The sequence below is a fragment of the Calidris pugnax genome, unplaced genomic scaffold (assembly GCF_001431845.1).
Source record: "Calidris pugnax isolate Ruff unplaced genomic scaffold, ASM143184v1 scaffold42, whole genome shotgun sequence".
Classification (NCBI taxonomy): domain Eukaryota; kingdom Metazoa; phylum Chordata; class Aves; order Charadriiformes; family Scolopacidae; genus Calidris; species Calidris pugnax.
Window position 1 is genome coordinate 57,457 of NW_015090920.1, and position 20,222 is coordinate 77,678.

At 48.7% G+C, this 20,222-nt stretch overlaps 2 protein-coding genes across 4 annotated transcripts in view; both read right to left on the reverse strand.

The window, feature by feature from the left end:
• The window catches only part of LOC106892543 (AF4/FMR2 family member 1-like), a 15,312-nt gene extending 6,473 nt beyond the window's left edge, over nt 1–8,839 (reverse strand). The window contains exons 1-4 of the mRNA XM_014949807.1: nt 8,784–8,839; nt 8,358–8,430; nt 6,763–7,512; nt 4,485–5,757 (exon numbers count right to left, since the gene is read on the reverse strand). Of these exons, the coding sequence (XP_014805293.1) occupies nt 5,728–5,757; nt 6,763–7,512; nt 8,358–8,430; nt 8,784–8,839 (909 nt within the window). The 3' untranslated portion in view covers nt 4,485–5,727. The remainder of the gene's footprint in view (nt 1–4,484; nt 5,758–6,762; nt 7,513–8,357; nt 8,431–8,783) is intronic.
• The window catches only part of AFF1 (AF4/FMR2 family member 1), an 88,314-nt gene continuing 76,905 nt past the window's right edge, over nt 8,814–20,222 (reverse strand). For all 3 annotated transcript variants that reach the window (XM_014949884.1, XM_014949883.1, XM_014949882.1), the window contains 9 exons: nt 19,560–19,800; nt 18,444–18,535; nt 17,835–17,898; nt 16,854–16,990; nt 15,604–15,675; nt 14,911–15,004; nt 14,765–14,808; nt 13,204–13,433; nt 8,814–12,385 (listed from right to left, as the gene is read on the reverse strand). In XM_014949884.1, the coding sequence (XP_014805370.1) occupies nt 12,264–12,385; nt 13,204–13,433; nt 14,765–14,808; nt 14,911–15,004; nt 15,604–15,675; nt 16,854–16,990; nt 17,835–17,898; nt 18,444–18,535; nt 19,560–19,800 (1,096 nt within the window). In that variant the 3' untranslated portion in view covers nt 8,814–12,263. The remainder of the gene's footprint in view (nt 12,386–13,203; nt 13,434–14,764; nt 14,809–14,910; nt 15,005–15,603; nt 15,676–16,853; nt 16,991–17,834; nt 17,899–18,443; nt 18,536–19,559; nt 19,801–20,222) is intronic.

Here is a 20,222-nt window from a genome sequence, read left to right on the forward strand (position 1 = left end):
TAGGATCTGGGGGCAGTGATGCCAGTATCGATGCTGCATGCAGGGATGCGGGCGGGGGAGACTGAACATGTTGGAAGCAACTGATTCACCAAAACAGAGGAACTTCTCTTGCTCCTGACCTGCTGAGACACTTCTTTTCTTAGAGAAGTGGAAAGATGATTAAACGAAAGCACAATTGCTGCCAGCAGGACTGGCAGCAGACGCTGGAACCAGCCCTGGGGCCAAACCGCCTCTTTCTCTGTGCTCCATCCAACCACACTCCCGTGCAGCAGTGGAGATGCAGACAGCCCAGCAGCAACACTGCTGGCAGATCCCCAGGACGTTGCAGGAGATGGCTGGCAGTGATGACCCATCAGGACGCAATTGTGTGCAACAAGCAGCAGCAGCAGCAGCACAAGCAGTTTATTCACACACACACAGCTGCACACACAGACCTGGTTTCTGAGCTGTCTGCCCAAACAGGAGAGCACTCCCATTCTCACCAACGTGAGTGTCTTCAGCCACCTCTCTCTGCACACACTCCTCCAGGCGGTTTTCCAGCCTGACCTTCACAGACACACACCGTGGTTTTCTCTCCTGTCCGGCCGGCTCGAAACAATCTTACTCTTAAAGCAATACAGTCTTCTTTCTGATCAAGTTTTGCTTGATCTGCGACATGCTCAGAGGGGCTCCAAAACCAGTCCTGATCAACCTTCCAGATGTTCTGCATGGCCACAACAATGGCTCTGCTGCTCCCAACTTTTGTGTGCACCTACTTCATATCAGGCTGCCTTCCTGCCCTCTGCCTGCACATTCTGTCCCCAGTTTGTGTCTAACCTCCACTTGCAACAACATCTTCACTCTGGTGGGATTCTGCCTGTCCCAGGAGTTGGAAAGGAGCTGCATGAGAACATTCACATCAAGGGGCAAGGATGTCTACAAAGAGCAAACACTGAGGAGCGGGGGGCAGGCCTGGTCGGCTCTGCAAAGCTCCTGAGTAAATCGAGGATTATCTTTTAACAAAATGGAGAGCTGGGAATGCAGCACTGAGTGTGCAGCTCCCAACAGCTCCAGCCCAACGTAACTGCCCTGACCCACCCTGAGACACAGAAGTGGTGGCCTTGAACTCCTTCACTGCACTTCCCCTGCTCTGTCTGCAGAGACAGCTGCAGGATGCTCAGCCTGATCCTGTGTGATGGGACCACGGCTCCAACACCAAAGGACACTGAGATTCATTTTACAAACAAGTCATCATCAGGAAATAAAGACTCAGCCAATTCACCTGCTGAAGCTTAATGAGAACAAACGCCTGGAAAGTCCCTAACTTCAGGTCACTCCCACAGTTAAACAGGGCTCTCTATCTTCATCTATGCTGAAACTGCTTTTAAAACTACCATCAACATTGCTGCAGGGCACATTTTTGCAAACCCAAGTCCTTTACTCCAGATGCTCCACTTAAATTTTTTGCTGGCTGCTTTTCCCACACCTGTTTCAAAGGTTTTCTACACCTTTGCATGTTCTCTCCACTGGATCTGGCAGCAAATGAAGTTCCAGCTCCTAGCCAGGAGATGAAACTCATACTTGTCATTCTTTCCTGGCTGTCAGCAAGATTGGTGTTGCTGCCATTTCATGTCATTTTAAGGCAATTCCTCCAACTCCAGACAGTTTCATTTTAAAGCTCTTCCAGCACACACACACACACACACAAAAGCCAACAGGCAGCTGTGCCATTACTGCCACCTGACATCTCTGGGCTGCAGGGCTTATCGTGTTCCATCACTTTAAGCAAAAAGCCCATGCAAATACACACCTGCCCTAAGTGTTCCACCGAAAGGGTGACAGATCTTTCGACAAGCACACACAACCTGCGTTAGGTGACGCGGCGACCAGCGTCCTGACAGAGACACGCTGACACAGGCACTGGGCTGTGATGAGGAGAACGCAGTCGCGGCTACAGCTGCCCACCTGGCTCCTGAAGCACCCCTGTGCCTGGCAGCATCCCACGGGAGAATTGCTCTGATGCTTATTAAATTCATGGTCCTGAAAATTAATACTCGAAGCAGGCAACTCTGCAGTTATAGTTGTTCCTGGAAGTGGCAGTGAGGCTTGGCTCTGGTTCAGTAGCCAACAAGAAACTTTTTTGTGTCTTCATTTGCTTGACGGGTCAGACTTGATTGGGGCCAAGAATCCTAAGCAAATTATCTTCCCCTACACACATTTCCTGGCCGCTCTCGCTACTGACATTTGGTTCCCGAGGTCTTTCTTTCACCTGCAAGAGACCTCCATGTCTCTCTCCCCTCTTCTTTCCCAGGCCCTCACTCCTGGCTCAGCTTCACCCTAGCTGAAGTTCCCTTGCTTTTTCATCACTCCCCACCTGCCGTGGGTGGCCGGAGCACCCCGAGGCCAGGGAACCATCATCCTCCTTATCCAGTTACCACCAAAGCTCTACAACTTCAGGCTCCCCTGAGGAGCTGCTCCACACATTGCCTTTTCCTGCCTGTGTGCCTGCACACACACACACTCCAGCTTTCAGGCGAAGCCCCTTTCGCCTCGGCACCAGCCCCGCTCCGAGGCATGCCAACACTCCCTCCACCACAGCCTGTCCCAGGGGAAAAAAGGAAAGATGATGTGGGCATACGCTTGCCCTGCTCTGTAAAGCTCGTGGCCACAGAAACACCCAGCACAGCCCTGCTGGAGTCGTTAGTTGGGGCACTGCCAGCTCCAGCCCCTTGGGCTTGGGCTGAGATTCCCATGTGTGGTGCCAATTCACACCCACCCATGAGTGGCTTTGAGCAGAAGGTTAATTACCTACCTTCATTAAAGTTATCCTCACTGAAGGAAGGTCAAAGCTGTCATACAAAAAGAACCAGTACAACAAAGGACAAATTCTGTCTTCTTTTTCATGTTATAAAGCAAGAGACAGGGGTTGTGCAGTCACGAGGAGAGAGGAAAAAAGGAAAATCCCTACCTACCAGGAATCCAGAGCTTGGCCCAGTAAAACACACCCAACCCCAGGCAAAATCAATGTGATTTTGGAAACATGCTTGAATATTTTGCCAAAGTAGGACTGACAGAAGAATCCCAGCATCACACGCTCATCAGGAGGGACACCTGAATTTCAAACTTCAAGGTCAAAAACTTGAAACACAACATTTTCCTATCTTCCCTCAAAAGGTGGCAAAATGAGTAACAAGTTTGTGTGGCTGAATATTTTGAGAAATGCAACCCCATGCCAAGGCAGATGCGTGGCACAATCACAAATTGCACAGCCGCATCGACCCTCCCCTCTGAGCGAAGCTGCACCAGGGGCTGTGCTTGTGCAACTGCGTGTGAGCAGAGCACACAGGAGGGTGAGACATCTCAGCAAAACAAGAAGTTCCCCCTCCCCAGGCAGCTTCTTTTAATTTCATCTTTATAATTCTGATCAACGTTGCTTTCATCTGAAGAACTTGAAGATGACCAAGTCAAAACTCGTGTTTTAGTTTACATATATATATATATATATATCTATAGCTGTATTCACATAGGCAGCTCCTCCTGTCTAGTCTGTATCCATGGACCAGACCTCAGCAGACCTTCTCCAGCTCTGAGCCCTGCAAAACCTTTGTGGCAAAGGCAGAGCAGTACCCTTCAACCACCATTTCTGTGCCCTGTCTCCTCGCCTTCTGGTTTAACTTGTTTGGCTGCATGAAACCAACCCGTGGGGTGTTCCAGTCAGCGAGCGCTCAGAGCCAGGCTCTGGTGGCCGTCAGCGGCTGACACCAGCACAGTCTTCCCTGAATGCGTTTCGGGTGGACAGGAGGCAGATGGGTCTTGAGTCATGACCCTCCTAGGATTAGGCTACTGTGAGGCGAAGTTCACTTATTTGCTCCCATGGGAAGACAGTAATTATGTCATCTCCTACCCTTCCTCAAGTACAACACCACAACTACATCTTATTTGAAACATACAGTATACTTTGCAGTACCACACACTCATCTCAGTCTACATTCAAGTTATTTGCTTACAAGAGATATGGTCACCAAGACTTCTACAGGCCTTGGTCTCGATCAAGACACGCATTTCTGTGCACTGGGATCATCTACTCACTGTGCAAATGGCACACAGCCACCTGTGTGCTAACAAAACGAGCAAGTCAGAGTCATGCCCTCTCATGTGACAAACACCTTGTCACAGAGAACCCTGCCACTTGTCAAGAATCAGACACATCAAAACCCGCCCCTTGGAGGCAGGCACAAGAAACCTCCTCTCAGAGTTAAAAAGTACTGCATTTCCAGAGTAGCTTCCCTCAAACCAAGAACCCTTCCAATGAGACCTCTGCAGTCTGGTGGGTGGGCTAAGTCCCACCCAAAAGAAGGCAGTACAAGGACGTCTCAGACAACTCTTCCTCTCTCTTTCCTCCCAAAAGAAAGGCTCATTAAGAAGCAGAAGCCAGGGTGGCTGCAGGGCCAGTCTTGCCTGGAGTCTTCAGAAAGTACTTGAGGGCTGTAAAACAGAGAACTTACTTTTCAAAGTTGAGTTGAGGTCTGCTCGACTTGGAGGTACCATTTGGCACAGAAGGCACTGGGAAAGGATTTGTGACATCCCCTACACATCCCTGAAAAACCACAGAGCAGAGACAAAGCTGGTTAGAGAGACACGTCTAAACCAATTCCAAAGCCTGGCTCTCCTACATTTCAAGACAAAACCTTTATTTGTCCCAGGCACAGATCATACTCCAGGTTCTCCAGCTCGTCCTACCTTCTTCCCCAGCACCCCCTCCAATAATGGAAACGCAAACTTGGCTTCTTACCTGACTGCTAGTGAGGCTCAGTACCATTCACACTTTTCCCAAGCATGGAGAAATTAAGGAGCACAACGGCTAAGCCAACAGCTAGTCTTTGTTAGCTGAAGACTGCAAAGATCTTGTTTCTTTTTCTGATTTAATTTTCTTCCTATCAATCTCCTTCTCCATCTCCCTCTGGAACAGGAAGAAAGGGGGGGAAAAAAACCCCTCAGGTTTTGAAAGCTGAAGTGCAGAGCAAAACAGCTAAGTTTTTTCTTCTTGTCTCAAACGCGGGCAGCTGGGCTGGGAGCTCAATTAGATGATGAGCTAATAAGAAGGAAACAGTTGTCTATTCAGATATGAGGAACTCAAAAATGGGGGAAGAATGAATGGCCCCCTCAGCATATGATAGAAACTTGCAGACTGGCGACATGGACACAAGATTGTTGCTGGGGATATCGAACACTTGTTTATATGTTAAATAGGATAATTAGGTTACAAGTGGTACTTGTAACCTAATTATCAACCCAATTACAAGCGGTTATTGATTACGAATCAGACAGCCTCAGTCTCAGAATTATTAACAATTCAACAAACACAAATGACATCGGCAATATACCAAAATAGATTAGCATTAGGCTACCTGCTAGCAGAAGAAGGTGGAGTATGTGGCAAATTTAATACCTCAGAGTGTTGTCTTAAAATTGATGATAACGGACAAGCTGTAAGAAATACAGCAACAAACATCAGAAAATTACACGTCCCAGTGCAAAAATGGAAGCCTGTGATAGACACCAGCTGGTGGGATAGCCTTTTAAGAGTGGCTTGGTAGAAAAGGTGGTCTTCTTCCTATTATGTGCATTTGCTGAGTTACTCTTTTTACCCTGTTTTATACGATTGATTTTTAGTGTAGCAGAAGGAATGCAAGTAACCAGTCTCCCAGTGAATCCGCAGATGGCATCCTCGGGCCAGGATATAGCAGCTCAGAAGCTCACGGTGTTGAAGAAAAGAGACTGGAAGAAAGAAGAACAAGGTGAAAAACTACAATTAATACTATGTAAATTAGAACAAAGTTATGGGCTTCAGCAAAAAAATGTGATAAGAAAAAGGGGGTGGATTGTGGGAGATGAGCTCAGGGCTTTCGCTTCAGCCATTTTGTGTGTTTCAGCCATTTGCTGACACACCAGGCGGGGGCTGCGGGAGGAGGCTGGTGCTGGGGTGTGGGCAGGACGGGGCGTCTGGGGGGAACAGCTCCCGAAGGCAAGGGGGGGATGAGGCCTGTGGCAGGGTGACCAATGGCGGACAATGTGAGCCCTAAAGTACCCAACCAACGGGAAGAGGGGCAGGAAGGCATAAATACCGGGAGGTCTGACACTTTTGTTAAGGCACGCAATTCAGCTGAGGTGAGGGTATGGTTTTAATAAATTGTTATCTTTGCTTCGAAGACTTTGTCCTCTTTACATTCTGCTAGTGAGCAACCGTTTCTCACACGCCAAAGATGTCTGAGATAGCTCTTTGAGACAACAGCAGAAGCAACAGATTTACTGCCCTTTCTCTCGCTGCCCTGCAAGAGGGGCACTGCTGGGGTCTCTCCAGTTTCTTCACCATTTCCCTGCTCTTCTCAATTCTCCCCCACAACTACGGGAAGCTCAGAAAACGACAAGACTGAAAGAAACCCGCGCGGGAGCCAAGCTCATTCCCCCACACATGCTAAGCCACCTGCTCCATGAGGAGAACCACACAGGTGTCCAGGCACTGAGATGTCCACAGCGAACACCCATGGGCCATGAGGCCTGCAGCCACCTCTCTGTGCAGCTGAACCAGCTGGCTGAAGGATAGTCACAGTCCCCTCTGGGAGTCAGCTTTCCAAAACCACTTGGGAGCTACTGCCACCTCAGGGAAATCAAGGGCTGGCTAGCACCACAGCAGCTCCAGGGAAATGAATTCTCCACGTGGGTGTTTCAAACACCACCTCGGTCCTCGTACAAACCCAACCCACCTCCACCTCTACCTCTCACCTTCCTCTTCCGAAGGGACTTGTCAGGAGCGTCTGTGGTTTTCCTCTCCAGATCCTGCTTCCTTGCACCAGGGAGCTCCTTGGCCTCTGCTCTCTTCTGATGGCTGCCTTTTCCAGGGGGCTGCGGGACTCTGGACAGGAGAGGGAGGTCTATTTTCACCATGAGGGACTGAGGCACAGGGGGGTCCGTCACTGGCGAGAGCAACGTCTTCTCCCTCATAGGCAAGGGAAGTTTCTCCTTGTGAAAGTCCTCTCTGGCCACAACAGCAGGCCTGTGGCTGCTAGTCCTGGTGGGGGTTGTGCCCTGGCTTTGAGGAAGGGGACTGAGAGCGAGATGCTCCTGGGCACCGCCAAGCAAAACCTCTCTCCTGAGCTTGGGGTCCAACAAGGGTTTGGCATGGCTCTGGTGGGAGCTCTTGTGCTTTCTGTTCTCAGGGGGCTCTTGCAGTGCCGCCTTCGCGTCGCCTCTGTCGCTGGATTTTGGCTTCACTTTCCTTTTGACTTTTGGCTTGTCTCGGGAAGACTGGTCTCTGACCTCCAAAGGAGCAGGGTCACTCTCCACCTTCAGGCCTCCCTTGGGCCCTGGGGCCTTGCTGGGTCTTTTGATGCCCACAGTCTGCCTGGGGGAGGGCTCCTCAGCACGCACAGGAGACTGCTGGCTTGGGAGGTTGGTTGGGAGATAAGTGTCCTGAGGAGGCCTGGCCGCTCGGCCAGAGGGAGAGCCGTGATTTTTAGGCACAGCTGCTTTTTGCTTTGCAATGGGATTATGAAATCAAAATATTGATTTATTTTTTTTCTACTTTGAAAACTGCTTCCCACATCAGTATCAACTCATCTTGTATGATTTGGAGGCAAGCTCCATGCTGCTCCAGACCGATGTCGTGAGAACACTCTATTTCAAGAGCTTGCAGAGACACAGATCATGCTGTGAGAAATGACTCGGGGATTTTGCTTCAGCCATGTTGTGTGTTGTAGCCATTTTTGTGGAAAAGGGGGGGTGTTATATATGTGGAGTTAGTTGCTGGGGGAATGGGGTGTGCTGTGACAGGCTAAGAGTGTACACGCTGAAGTACCAGAGCAATGGGAAAAGGGGACAGGGAACCAGGTCCCTGAGGAGAAGGCTTAAAATGCCTGAACTCTTGTAACAGGTGTGCTCTTTCTTGAGAGTCACACAACAGCTAACTCAATCATTTTGTTTTCATTAATGCATCTTTGCTTCAAAGACTTTGTCCTCTTCACACTCTGTCCGTGAGCAAGCCTTTCTCACAATCTGGGGGCTAGTCCAGGACCAGCACTCCTGCTCCTGCAGGATGAGGCAGCGAGAGCAGGGGTAGTGTGCCTGGCTGATTTCAGCAGTCTCCAACCTCCTGTCTCATTCCATGAGGGGCCTGTCTGGATGGAGGACACTCAGAAGCAAAGAAGGGGGGAAGAAGAATTGGTGAGTTGAAGAGAGTTACCCGTGGCAGCCAACAATTTCTGTGCTCAGGGCCGGGTAAGAAAACCGCCTGTTAAGTACGACTGGGGCGGGTGGGAGAGCAGGGCTGGGAGTGTGTCAGACGCAGGAGTGTCTGCGAAGCCAGGGTGGTGCCTTCTAACCGAGGATATGTCTCTCTGTGAGGAGACCGGCTGGTGACCGGGCAAAGCAAAAGTGTTCTGGGCAAATGGAGTCCTGCGGGGGAAACAGAGGTGATGGGAAACAGGCCTGGTAAACTTGGCTGCGTGAAACCAACCCGTGGGGTTCTCCTGTCAGCTCAGAGCCAGGCTCTGGTGGCCGTCAGCGGCTGACACCAGCACAGTCTTCCCTGAATGGGCTTCAAGTGGACAGGAGGCAGACGTCTTGAGTTGTGACCCTCCTGCCACTCTGAGCAGCTGGATTTACACCCGTTCTTCTTCCTAAAGGAAAGGGCAAGGGGTGATAAACAGGGGAGTCATTGAAACAGAGACTTCTTGTGCAGAAATTCATATTTAAACCTCATTCAGAAGGGAAACAGTAAGACCATTCAGAGAGAAAAGGCAAATTACAGTTTCTCTACAAGGAGCTGAGAAGACAAGAACTCCTGTAACAACTCATAACACATCGGCTACTTCATTTATTGTTTATTTCCCCACATGAATGAATTGACCATCTTGGAAACTCCGTCACACACAGGGCAGAAAAAGTTATTTACAAGAGGGACATACACCACCAAAATAAGTTTAAGGTGTACAGATTGATAATGGGAACCAAGAGGGAGGGTAGAGGACAAAACCAAAATCAAGAACATTGCAGTCAGACTTTGACTATCAGTTACAGAAGAGATCTCTATCTCCATGGAAGTGGTGTTTTCAACTATTAAATAAATGGCATCTTAAAAACAGAACATTTGACAATTTCAACACATGTATTACTTCTCCTAAGTAAATATGGCATGGAAATGATGCTGCTTTGCCACCAGAGCTGCCTCCTCTCCTCCTGGGACTCAACCATCACCTCTTTTTCCTTGAATTCATTGTTTTCTTTCCTCGTGGCAAATGCTACTTCCTCTACTGTTACGTTTTGGTTTGGGTTGGTTTGGCTTTTTATTTGGTTTTGTTTTGTTTTTTTGTTTTTTTTTTTAAAGGCCTGAACAGACCCAAGTGAAAACGATGAGCATCTTTCCTAACCCTTTGCAGGCCTCTGACCTGGCTCAAGGTTGAAACACGATGGCTTTTTAACAATTACCTATTATTTAAACAGTCTTCTCCGTGACCTGAAACAAAACATAGCTTCCTGCTATGTAGCCTGATACGGATGCTTCCACAGATGGCTTTTGAAATGAGTGCCCCCAAATAGCTCCCCACACGCCTGCGAGACAAACTGCCCGTGATCTGGTTCTCTCTGAAGCCCAGGGGAGCTGGCCCTGGGAGCAGGGGAGCAGCCCTTGCAAGACCACCTCTGCAGGGTGGCCGAGCACAGGCTGCCTTTTCCCAAGTGCAAAGAAGCAAATGCCAGTAGTTCACCTGCCGGGGGTCTTCCTACCGACTTTGCTCGCCCGATGAACGTTCCTGGGAGCAGGGCAGCAGATTATCGCTATCTGGGCAGCAAACTGCCCAAAAGGCAGAAAAGGACAGGACCTGGTACACCCACGGGCTGCACCAAGCTGGATGCAGGATGGGGGCAGTGGCAGCAGGAGGTCCCCCTGGGGGGGGCAAGCTGTGAGCAAGTGCCTCTCCGATGGGAACCTGGCCTGGCAGCAGGGAGGGAGATGGGTGTGGGCAAATGAAAGTTCTGGGGGGACCCCTGTCCCTGCTTCACCTTACACTTTCCCCTGACACTCTGCTGCGGTTCTTGCAGACTCCCACAGCGGTTTTCAGGTTCAATAAAGCTTGTTTCCTTCCTTCCTCCTCCTCAGCTGGGGATCCTGAACATAGGTGTAAGTGAAGACAAAGTCAGAGGGCGGCATTGACCCAGTGGTCTGCAACTGAGCTCCGAAGTGCACATCAGGCACGTCAGCCTTCAGGCCGGTGGGCCATCCCCGTGCTTCCTGAGACCAGAACAGTTCATGCCGAGCCCCTCTCTTCCCTGCCTTACTCAGAGCAGTTGGTCCCCCAGGGAGAAGGAGTGCAAGTAAAGTTTGATAGGGAAAACGGGGAGGTGGGGACATGGACCTTCCTTCCACTGGTTAGGACAGCTTATCCCTGAAACGCACTAAGGCTTTTACTAAAGTGCACATAAAAGGGCAGTCCCTGCAAGGTGCAGAAAGACCCAGGCAGGGTCCCGGGAGTCCTGTGCTGCCAGGGGAGGGGACAGGAGAGCAGAGCTCCCTTGTGCTTGGGACTAGGGCAGAGTCACAGCACGCTCCTGCCAGCTCCTCCCAGGGGCAAAATGACTACAGGCTTCCCTGGAGCCATTTCTACAGAAACTACTGTTGGAAACACAGACCTTTTTCTGGCATCTATTTACTGTCTCTTTTCATGAGCCTCAAAACCCCTGAGCAGGTGTTTTACAAAGCGGGGACCACTGCACACGTGCAGACCTGTCCCTCCATCTGGAAAGTATGTGGACAAGGGAGCTAATTCTTCCCCCCAATAATTTTGGGATAGCATCCTTCTCTTTGCCGCTCCCACAGGCCTGTCAGAGATAGGGCGAGGGATGTGAAAGGGGACCAGGGGGCTAAGGCACAGTATTGGATATAAGGACGGTAGGACGCTGCTGTCACCAAACAGGAAACCCTTGGGTGGAGAAGGGTGTCCTCTTCCTGAATACACAGACGCTGAGGATGCTGCCTTCACTGTTACTGTCACCTGCACAATCACAATTTCAAAAATGTAGCTCCTGACAAGGAAAAAATGCTTGTGAACAGCTAATGATTCCCTTTCACCTTCTTGTGACAGATTTCCAAGTCACTGGGCCCATCCTGTAGTTGAGAAAGAGCACGTGCCCTGTCTCCCACAGGAAGGATGTCCTACTTTGGTACCAAATCCTGCTCTTAGACATTTACCGAGACCAGCAGTCACAGGCAAATATCCAAATGCAAAATTTGTCTTATGTTCCACATTCAGCCACTTAGTCTTTCCTTAAACAGAAGCAATTCCTGCCCATGTAGGCTCTCAGACTCAGAACAACATCCAAGCAATCCCAGTGACCCAGTAGAGCTCTCCACCCCCACCCATCAAAAGGCCAAAAAAAAACCGGACAAGGAGTCCTGCGCGTGAGTGACGTCCCTCCACCACAGGAGACAGGCAGAGCTGTTTCCAACCACACCGGCTCATGTTGCCACCCCAGCTGCGTTTGACTTACAAGGCTTAAACCCAGCAAGACCCTCAGTAACACAGTTTGAGTGCTAAGGGCACGTGTGTGTGCGGGTGCATGGCAAGGAGGAGGACCAAAGCAGCGATGACTTAAAGTGAACTTGCAGCACTGAAGGCAGTGGCTTTCCCTCCACTTTCAGGGCAGCAGCTGGCGGAAAAAGGCAAGAGGGTGAGGTTGGAAAGCAGGCAGGGCAGAGTGCTTTTGACTGTTTTGACTCTAACATAATGCTCTTTGGTGCTCCTGAGGTTGCTGCTTGCCATCCGAAGAACAAAGACACCAAAGATTGAATCCGTGCTGGCAAAACCACTTTGACATGTCTTCTGGGCACACAGCTGCTGCAGACTGTGGGATGTTGCCTAATAACCTCTGGAGGCAGATTTCCTTCTTGTCGGCACTTCTTCATGTGTGATTATTGTCCTGCTGGTTATTTGTAATAGAAATGTTTATTGACCATCAATACATTGAGCCATTCAGACAATTCATTGCACTTTGTCGCTTTAAAGGAAGGTGCCATCAACGCTGAGGCTTTCCTCCAGCTCTTCTTTTTCAAGGCAGCAAAAGCGCTACCCTAAAAACACAGTTCCAAGCTTTTCCAGTGTAACCAGATCCCTTCCACCTTGATTTATTTTCCCTTGCAGGTGCTTTGTAGCCAATGATTCAACAAGTCAGGCTGTTTCTGAGGCTTCAAAAGTGCAAAAAAGTTCAAGGTACTTAACCACCTTGAGCACCAGTTAAGGCGAATTTGTTTCCAGTCTCAGACACTGTAAACCCTGTCTAGTGTAGTGTACCAGTTCGGCCATGCTGCTGTTCAGTGCCAGAGCGCACGTCGCTGTGCTGAGTTCAGCAAAAAACTCTGCAAAAAGGGGAGAGAGAGAGAAAATATTTGGTTGGTTTCACACAACAGGCATGTCTGACAGGCAAGGGGGCAGAAGGAGGGACAAGAGCAGCGCCCTGTCAGTTGGCAAATCCCATTAAACACAGCATTAATGCAGAGAGCTCAGCAACATCAGAAGGCTGGGAAGTGTAACGAGCACAGGAGGCAGGGCACAGGAGAGGAAAACGCACTCACACTCATGTACACACACTGAACTGCCTCCCCAGCTGATGGCTTTAAAAGGACACTGAGACTCCACAGTAGATGGGCAAAAGTTTGGGTGCTCACACATGAGCCGCGTGCTTCCCTCAGGATTTAAAACACGCCAAATTTGAGTGACTTTCTGAGCACTAGCTGGGAGCACACACAGCTGTCATTGGACTACTCCCTTTCCTTCATCCACCCTCAAACCTTGGAGACATGATTTCTCAGCTGAACAGCTTTAAAAACTTGTAGGGCTTGCCAGGCTATACAGCTCTGATTTGGGTTGCTTATAGCTGGGCATCTCAGGCAGATTTAACTTCTTGTGTTACCATGAAGCGAGTTGGCTGGTTTCCTGCACTTGATACCCTCATCCCTTAGCTCTTAGACATTTGAGGATGCCAAGACAATCTCACCAAAATATCACCATCAAGTATCTGCCAATAACCCGCCATTGTGCCATAGCTGTCTGTATCAACATCCTGAATGCTTTCATCTTTAGGTATGGTGTTTGCAACACGGAGTGTTAGGATTGAAGCAAGTACATGCGCACAACCACAACATGTAAGGCAGAAAACCAGAGGGCAAAAACTTACCCTTATTCTTCCTGGCCAGTGCATCAGCCTGTTCCCAAATATCGTACGCATAGAGGATATAGGAAGTGATGTTGACGTAGGAAGAGGTGATGCTTGGGATATTGTAGGGGACAGTGACGGAAGAGCCAGTGCTGTTGCCACTGCAGTTGCTAGCATTCGATCCTGGCTGAGAAGTCACCGAACTGGCGGGAGAGGGCATTGGAGACAGAGGAGAAGGTACACCTGTGCTTCTGCAGGAGAAACAAACCCCGTCATAAACATCTAACCTCAGAGTTAAAAGTCTTGCCACAAGACAATCCACTAGCCAAGAGCTAGTGGTATCATCCAGGCCTGCAGTATGGAGCGGAGTGTTGAAAACAGAGATGTGTTCAGCTACGTAACAAGCCATTGTCCTTTGAGTGCAAGGCCAGAGGTTTCTGAAGCGACTGGCGACTCTAAGGACTCCACTCCTCTTGACAAAAGAAAATGCAGGACCAGACATCAGAAAGGGCCACCCACTCACCTTCCAAAATCTACACCTGCCTGTGGAAGCCTCCACCAGATGATACAAGTGTTTTTTCCTAATGACTTCCATTTCAGGTGCGCTGAAGCTTGCCGCCTATGGAGGCTGGAGCTTTCTGACAGCTTGTCAAAGCAGCCAGCTCAGCCTACACACGCTCCTTTACAGACCATGGGAAGCTACACGCAGTCAGCTGCCCACCTTCCAGACACAGGCTGGCTCCATCGCACCGCTCCACCCCACCACTGCAGCCACCCTGATGTTAGTCACGGTTAGAAGCAGCTCCCACCACTGCTATTGGGAGACCATTTACTTCCCAATAAACTGGACTGTGCACGGTGGCAGATAAATAACTGGGATTTCCAGGGAGCTATCTGCCAAATGCAATTACCACAGCACACAGAAAAACTCTTTCTTACTCACTGTCATAAAAACACAGGCCCAGGCTGCTGGGCATCGGGTCAAACACCCTTATGTGACAGCCTGCCCTATCCTTTTGCTGCCACGTACACAGCAACACCGTGGCAGGTACACAGGAAGGACAAAATGCTCAGGAACTCACAAATTAGAAAATTAGTTTCTTTTTCTTAGTTGGTAACTGAGCTAAAGAGAAAAAACATCAAAGTATCGCCTCAAGGTTATGCTACCCCAGGGTGAAGGCATAAAGCAACTGGACAGTGGCCAGGGAGATGGGAGTGGAAACCCATGAAGTCTGGAGGATTCTCTAACAGAACAAAGACGACAACAGGGGCTCTGAAACAGCACAGTGATGGTGCCTTCCTTGCTCCTCTGACCCGCTTCTCTGGGGGAGAATTGCTTTGCTTGATACGCAGTAACTCTGGACCTCGTAACAAACAAAAAAAGCCCTTTCCAACGAGAAAAGACAGAAAGGAGGGAGCAGAAGCATCCTCGTGCCCCCTAACAGTGTGATTTCAGGTGACAAGAAAGAGTGAGCGAGTGGTGAGGCACTTTCAAATGCAGTTTGCAACTCAAAGACTCTGGCTACTGTTCTCACTCACACCCTTACAGACACATCACAACAGGTGTACTTTAAAATCTTACCTTGCAACACAGGGAGAAGGTGCTTGTGTTACTCTGGAAGAACTCTGCAGCAAAGAACAGAACTCTTGTCAGGTCTGGGCTATTCAGCCAACATCAGTAACTACCGTAGCTGGCCAGCTGGCAGCTTAGGAATACGCGTGCCCTACCTTAAAGTGGTCATTCAGGATCCTAGAATACTTGATCGCAGTGTCTTTCTTGTAACGAAACATGGCCATGTGCAGAATGGACTGGCAGCGCATGCTGTGAAGAGAAACACACCCCAGCATCAGTGTTCACACTCCCTGCTCAGCAGTCACCAGCCTTGGGGCACAGAGGCGGGCACAGGTCGGCAAAGTCAAGAAAACCCAGAATTTCTCCTCCTCCTGCTCATCTTAAAAAAAGAGCTTGGTGAAAAAAATCACAAGGGGGAAAAAAGCAAAAGGAGGAAGGGCCATGTCTGGTGTTTTATACAAACAAGGGCCCAGCCTGTTATGGGTGCCACAGGCTGAGTAAGCCCCTGTCCAGAAGCGCTTCAGCTATATTCAACTACAGCTTCAGTTACATGGCTCAAACACGGGAGCCAAATTGCATTCCTCCGCCTTAGGTGAAAGCCCTTGTGCATTCTGAAGTTACTGACAGGTAACTTTAGAGCCTGTGCCTTCCATGTCTAGTCCCTTGTGATAATATCTCAGCTCACTTCAGAGATGGTCCAGCTCATTCTGGTTTTCATATTGTAGGTTCTTTTCCTCATACAACTCTGATTCCCATTCAGCTCATTCCTTCGCCCCTGAAAGTAATGGGTTTTTCACGCTACCAAGTCTAAAAACAGAGTATGAAGGCACAGAAAAACAGTTACGCACCATAACACGGCAAGGATTTTTTCACGTGAAGATGCCGAGGAGTCCGTAAAGGATTTCAGTGTCATGATGAATCTAAGGAAACAAAATAAACAGAATCTTGTCAGTCCTCAGTGCTCTGAAGTCCCACTGTTTATGAAAAACCAGCGCATGCTGTTGTCTCGAACACCGATCCAAAAGGCAGGAAACCTGCCCTGAATCCTTAGTCCTGGCCCCAGGCGCTCTGTATGAACTGGAGCGCAGGACCCAAACGCCTTGCCTTCCACGCAGAAGGAATACATGTGGCCCCTTACGTGACTCCCTCTCCTCTGACACTGATTACACTCTAACCTACAGGCCTGGGGCCCAGAAGAGGCACCCCCACTACTGAAGGTGAACATTAATTCAAGTGTTTCTGGGCAAGACAGACATCGTAGTGGAAATGTTTCTTTTGGCTAAAAGCAAACCAGCAAATCTCCTTTTTGAAAACAACAGCAATGTTGTTTGAGAACAACAGCATCGTGAAAACACAGTCCCTCAAGACCACAAAGCAAACAATGTAATTTAAAACGTTTGAAGTCTACCACCAGAAAAACCCGAGAGCTGTTTCAGCTCTAAGGCAAGAAGTCAAATCAGCTCTCAGAAACACTCACATAACCTGGAATGTCAATATAAAGAAATAAATACCTATCTCTCTTCTATCCAATATAGGGTTCCTTGGGTTGTGCTGCCTGTCTATGTCATATTCTCTCCATACATCTACTATGGCTGTGAAACTAGATGGGGAAGGTTCCGAAGAGACCCCAATAAAGTGTACTGGTAGAAATACCCGCGGGAGAAATCATTAAGCTCTGCCTTCAATCAAGCTGCAAGACCTTTGGGGCACAAACTGTTCTTCCACACGCTATACTCTTGCTTTGCTTTCTATAACCGAAATACTACTGAGCTCACACACAAAAGCAACTTCAGACCTGGATAAAATAAAAGCTGCTTCATGTCCTTGATTGTCATAATCAGCATCCTCTAGTGTACCTCAGATGCAAGGCTCGAATGCTGAGGAGGACACGATGCCTACTTCTGATAAACAATGCTGAAACTTTTCAAAGGATTTGTCCCGGGTGCCTCTAGATGGTCTGTCTCTCTGTGCTTGTACAGCAACCCCAGCTGGGCTCCATGGTGGCAATCCAGAGCTCCCACCATTGCAAACAGGCAACACAATTAACCCTTCCCCTCCAAATGTGCTGCCTGACCACCACACTTTGAGGACAGCTTACTTGATGAGATCGATGGTGTCGCTGAATATGCTGTAGGCTGATTTTGGTGCTGGTGCATCCGATTCCAAGGCAATCCCACACTCAATGAAGGAAAGGGCGGCATCTAGGTACTGCAAAGCCTTTCCAGTCTTGTCGGTCTATGGGGAAGACAATTCTCATTTTTAGACTCAGACAAAAACTACTTCTCTCAAGTGTACCTGCGTTCCTTTTTTCTCCCTAGTCAGGCAGGTTTTGAAAAAAGAAAAAGATGCAGGTTAGGCCTCTGGGTTGATAATTAAAGGGTTCTCAGCAGAACTCCTAATGCAGTCCCAGCCCTCAGCTTGGTGTGCTCTGGCTATGTGTATCTCTTCCTTTTGCTCATAGTTTTCCTCCAGTAACTTACTATCTCCACAGTTTTTGGATATTTTTGTCTGGTCTTGGAGGTCTGTCTCATGAGAGGCTTTCCCACTGCAGTATTTCCTCACTTCATTTTCACAAGTAAATGGCAAGCAGCAAACGGACATTAACAGCATGCATGAATGAACATATTTTTTTGCTAATTATGGTTCTGTCAGATAAACTGCACACAGTGGAGAAAGCCAGTTACGTTTCTGCAAAGGGCACTTCCAAGTCTTGTTTACCCACAACACAATCACCGTCAGGATCGTGATGCATCAGAGTAAAGTGCCTTAAAACTAACTGTCCCCTGTATCCTCCAAGGACTTTGGGATAGTTCTGCAAAGCACACAGGCCTGCTAACCTCAGACAACATCAGATCTCAATCCGATTCTCGAGGCATATTCTCTAGAAGTCCTTATAACAAAGGCAGATGTCTGAACATCTGTCAAATAGAGACAGCCTCCCCACATAGGACTTGAACACACTCCACGTATGAAATCCTATGTATGTCACGTTAGCCAGCAAATCTTACTCACGTGCACACAGGTATCAGGGCTGAATGCAAGAGCTGGTTACCATTTCTAGCACAGGGCCAAGACTTACCATTGCATCAGCTTTGTGCTTCAGCCTCTTGGCCTCTTCAATGTAGTGTTCCATCGGATGCTGTCTGAATGGGGGACAGAGAGAGGAAAAAGATAAAGCAGAGAAAAAGGGTAGGATAATTATCCATTTTACCTTCTACAGGGTTTGGTCTCGATCAAGACATGCATTTCTGTGCACTGGGAGCATCTACTCACTGTGCAAATGGCACACAGCCACCTGTGTGCTAACAAAACGAGCAAGTCAGAGTCATGCCCTCTCATGTGACAAACACCTTGTCACAGAGAACCCTGCCACTTGTCAAGAATCAGACACATCAAAACCCGCCCCTTGGAGGCAGGCACAAGAAACCTCCTCTCAGAGTTAAAAAGTACTGCATTTCCAGAGTAGCTTCCCTCAAACCAAGAACCCTTCCAATGAGACCTCTGCAGTCTGGTGGGTGGGCTAAGTCCCACCCAAAAGAAGGCAGTACAAGGACGTCTCAGACAACTCTTCCTCTCCCTTTCCTCCCAAAAGAAAGGCTCATTAAGAGCAGAAGCCAGGGTGGCTGCAGGGCCAGTCTTGCCTGGAGTCTTCAGAAAGTACTTGAGGGCTGTAAAACAGAGAACTTACTTTTCAAAGTTGAGTTGAGGTCTGCTCGACTTGGAGGTACCATTTGGCACAGAAGGCACTGGGAAAGGATTTGTGACATCCCCTACACATCCCTGAAAAACCACAGAGCAGAGACAAAGCTGGTTAGAGAGACACGTCTAAACCAATTCCAAAGCCTGGCTCTCCTACATTTCAAGACAAAACCTTTATTTGTCCCAGGCACAGATCATACTCCAGGTTCTCCAGCTCGTCCTACCTTCTTCCCCAGCACCCCCTCCAATAATGGAAACGCAAACTTGGCTTCTTACCTGACTGCTAGTGAGGCTCAGTACCATTCACACTTTTCCCAAGCATGGAGAAATTAAGGAGCACAACGGCTAAGCCAACAGCGAGGCTGCAAGCAGCCCTTTTTTCATGGCCACTAGCCCAGGCAGGAATGGGTAATAGCCGTTCACACTTACTTCCAGCTGAACCACACAGCAATTGCTGATTCTCTGTCACTAACTATGTTATCAGGGAAAAGCAAGCAGTCAGAAGCCAGCTAATACAGCAGGCAGAGTCTGGCTTAACACACACGCCAACATCCTAGACCACACACGCCCAGCCACCAGCATATGGCAATAACATTGAAATTTATGACCCCAAAATGCAAAGAACCAGCTGCAAGGATCAGTAACAGTTTTGTAAGCAAGCTAGAAAACCTTTTACCCAGGTTGCAGTCAAAAACACAGGTTGCTTGTTTATTATTTTCAAGCAATCCACTCTTTGTTTTTGTAAACATGCTCGTTTTTACACCAGTATATGGTTGCAGTTGCCTACAGTCAGAAACAGTTACTTCCACAGACATGATTCTATTGCCTTTGGTTTTTACCTGGTCACCCCTTCTCACTATGTTGCATGGGTGAAATGAAAACAGAGGATGGAAAGTCAGCAGAGAAGGTACAAGGCAGGCTTTTGGGCTAGCAACATACAGCCACACACTTTCCCATTAAAGGGGCAAAAATGCTTCAAAGAGCCTTTTCTGGTGGTTGGTTTACCTTCCTTCCTTTTTAATATCCTCAGAGGATGTTTCTAAAGAGAATCACACAGCATCCACAGGTTGCAGGAAACATCCCCCCAGTTACAAGGGATACCTACTTTGATGCCCTTCGACAGTTCCGCGTGATTGCTCTCCACTTTCCTGCGCTTGGGGAGCAAAGGACCCTTGTGGTTGCTCTTGTTCCAGGCAGTGTTATCCATGGTAGGCAGCTCACCGGTCTCACTTCTGGGTCTCTTTTGGGCCATCTTGGTGGACTTTGGTGCAGGATGTGCAGGAGACATGGATGGCAGGGGTAGCAGGAGATCTTTCTTCTGCGTTTCAGATGAAGCTTTTGGTGCTCTGGAGATGGGAAGCAAATTCAGCAACGGGACTGAATCTGGTTTACATATAATGTGGGGATTTTTTAAAAAATTAGTTACTTCATCTACCAGTTCTGTTTAAATTTCTCTGGAAGTGGGAGATGACTTGTTAACACAAAGAACCCAACAAATGCAAAATGAAACTTCAGGGACTTCATCGTGCATTAGATACCACATCTTCAGATGCCAACAACCAGACAAGAAAGCTGCTTTTCAAGTATGAGTAAGCCTCAGGCCTCGTCCTTGGAGTAAACTGCAACCAGAATATACCAGGATGTTGCAAAAAAAGGCACCCCTCTGTCACAGCCCCTTTTCACTGAAAGAGGGAGAGAGGAAATTGCAGCAACTACAGTCCCAGGGAAAAACCACCCAACAAGGCAAAGGAACTGCAGCGCTGCCTCT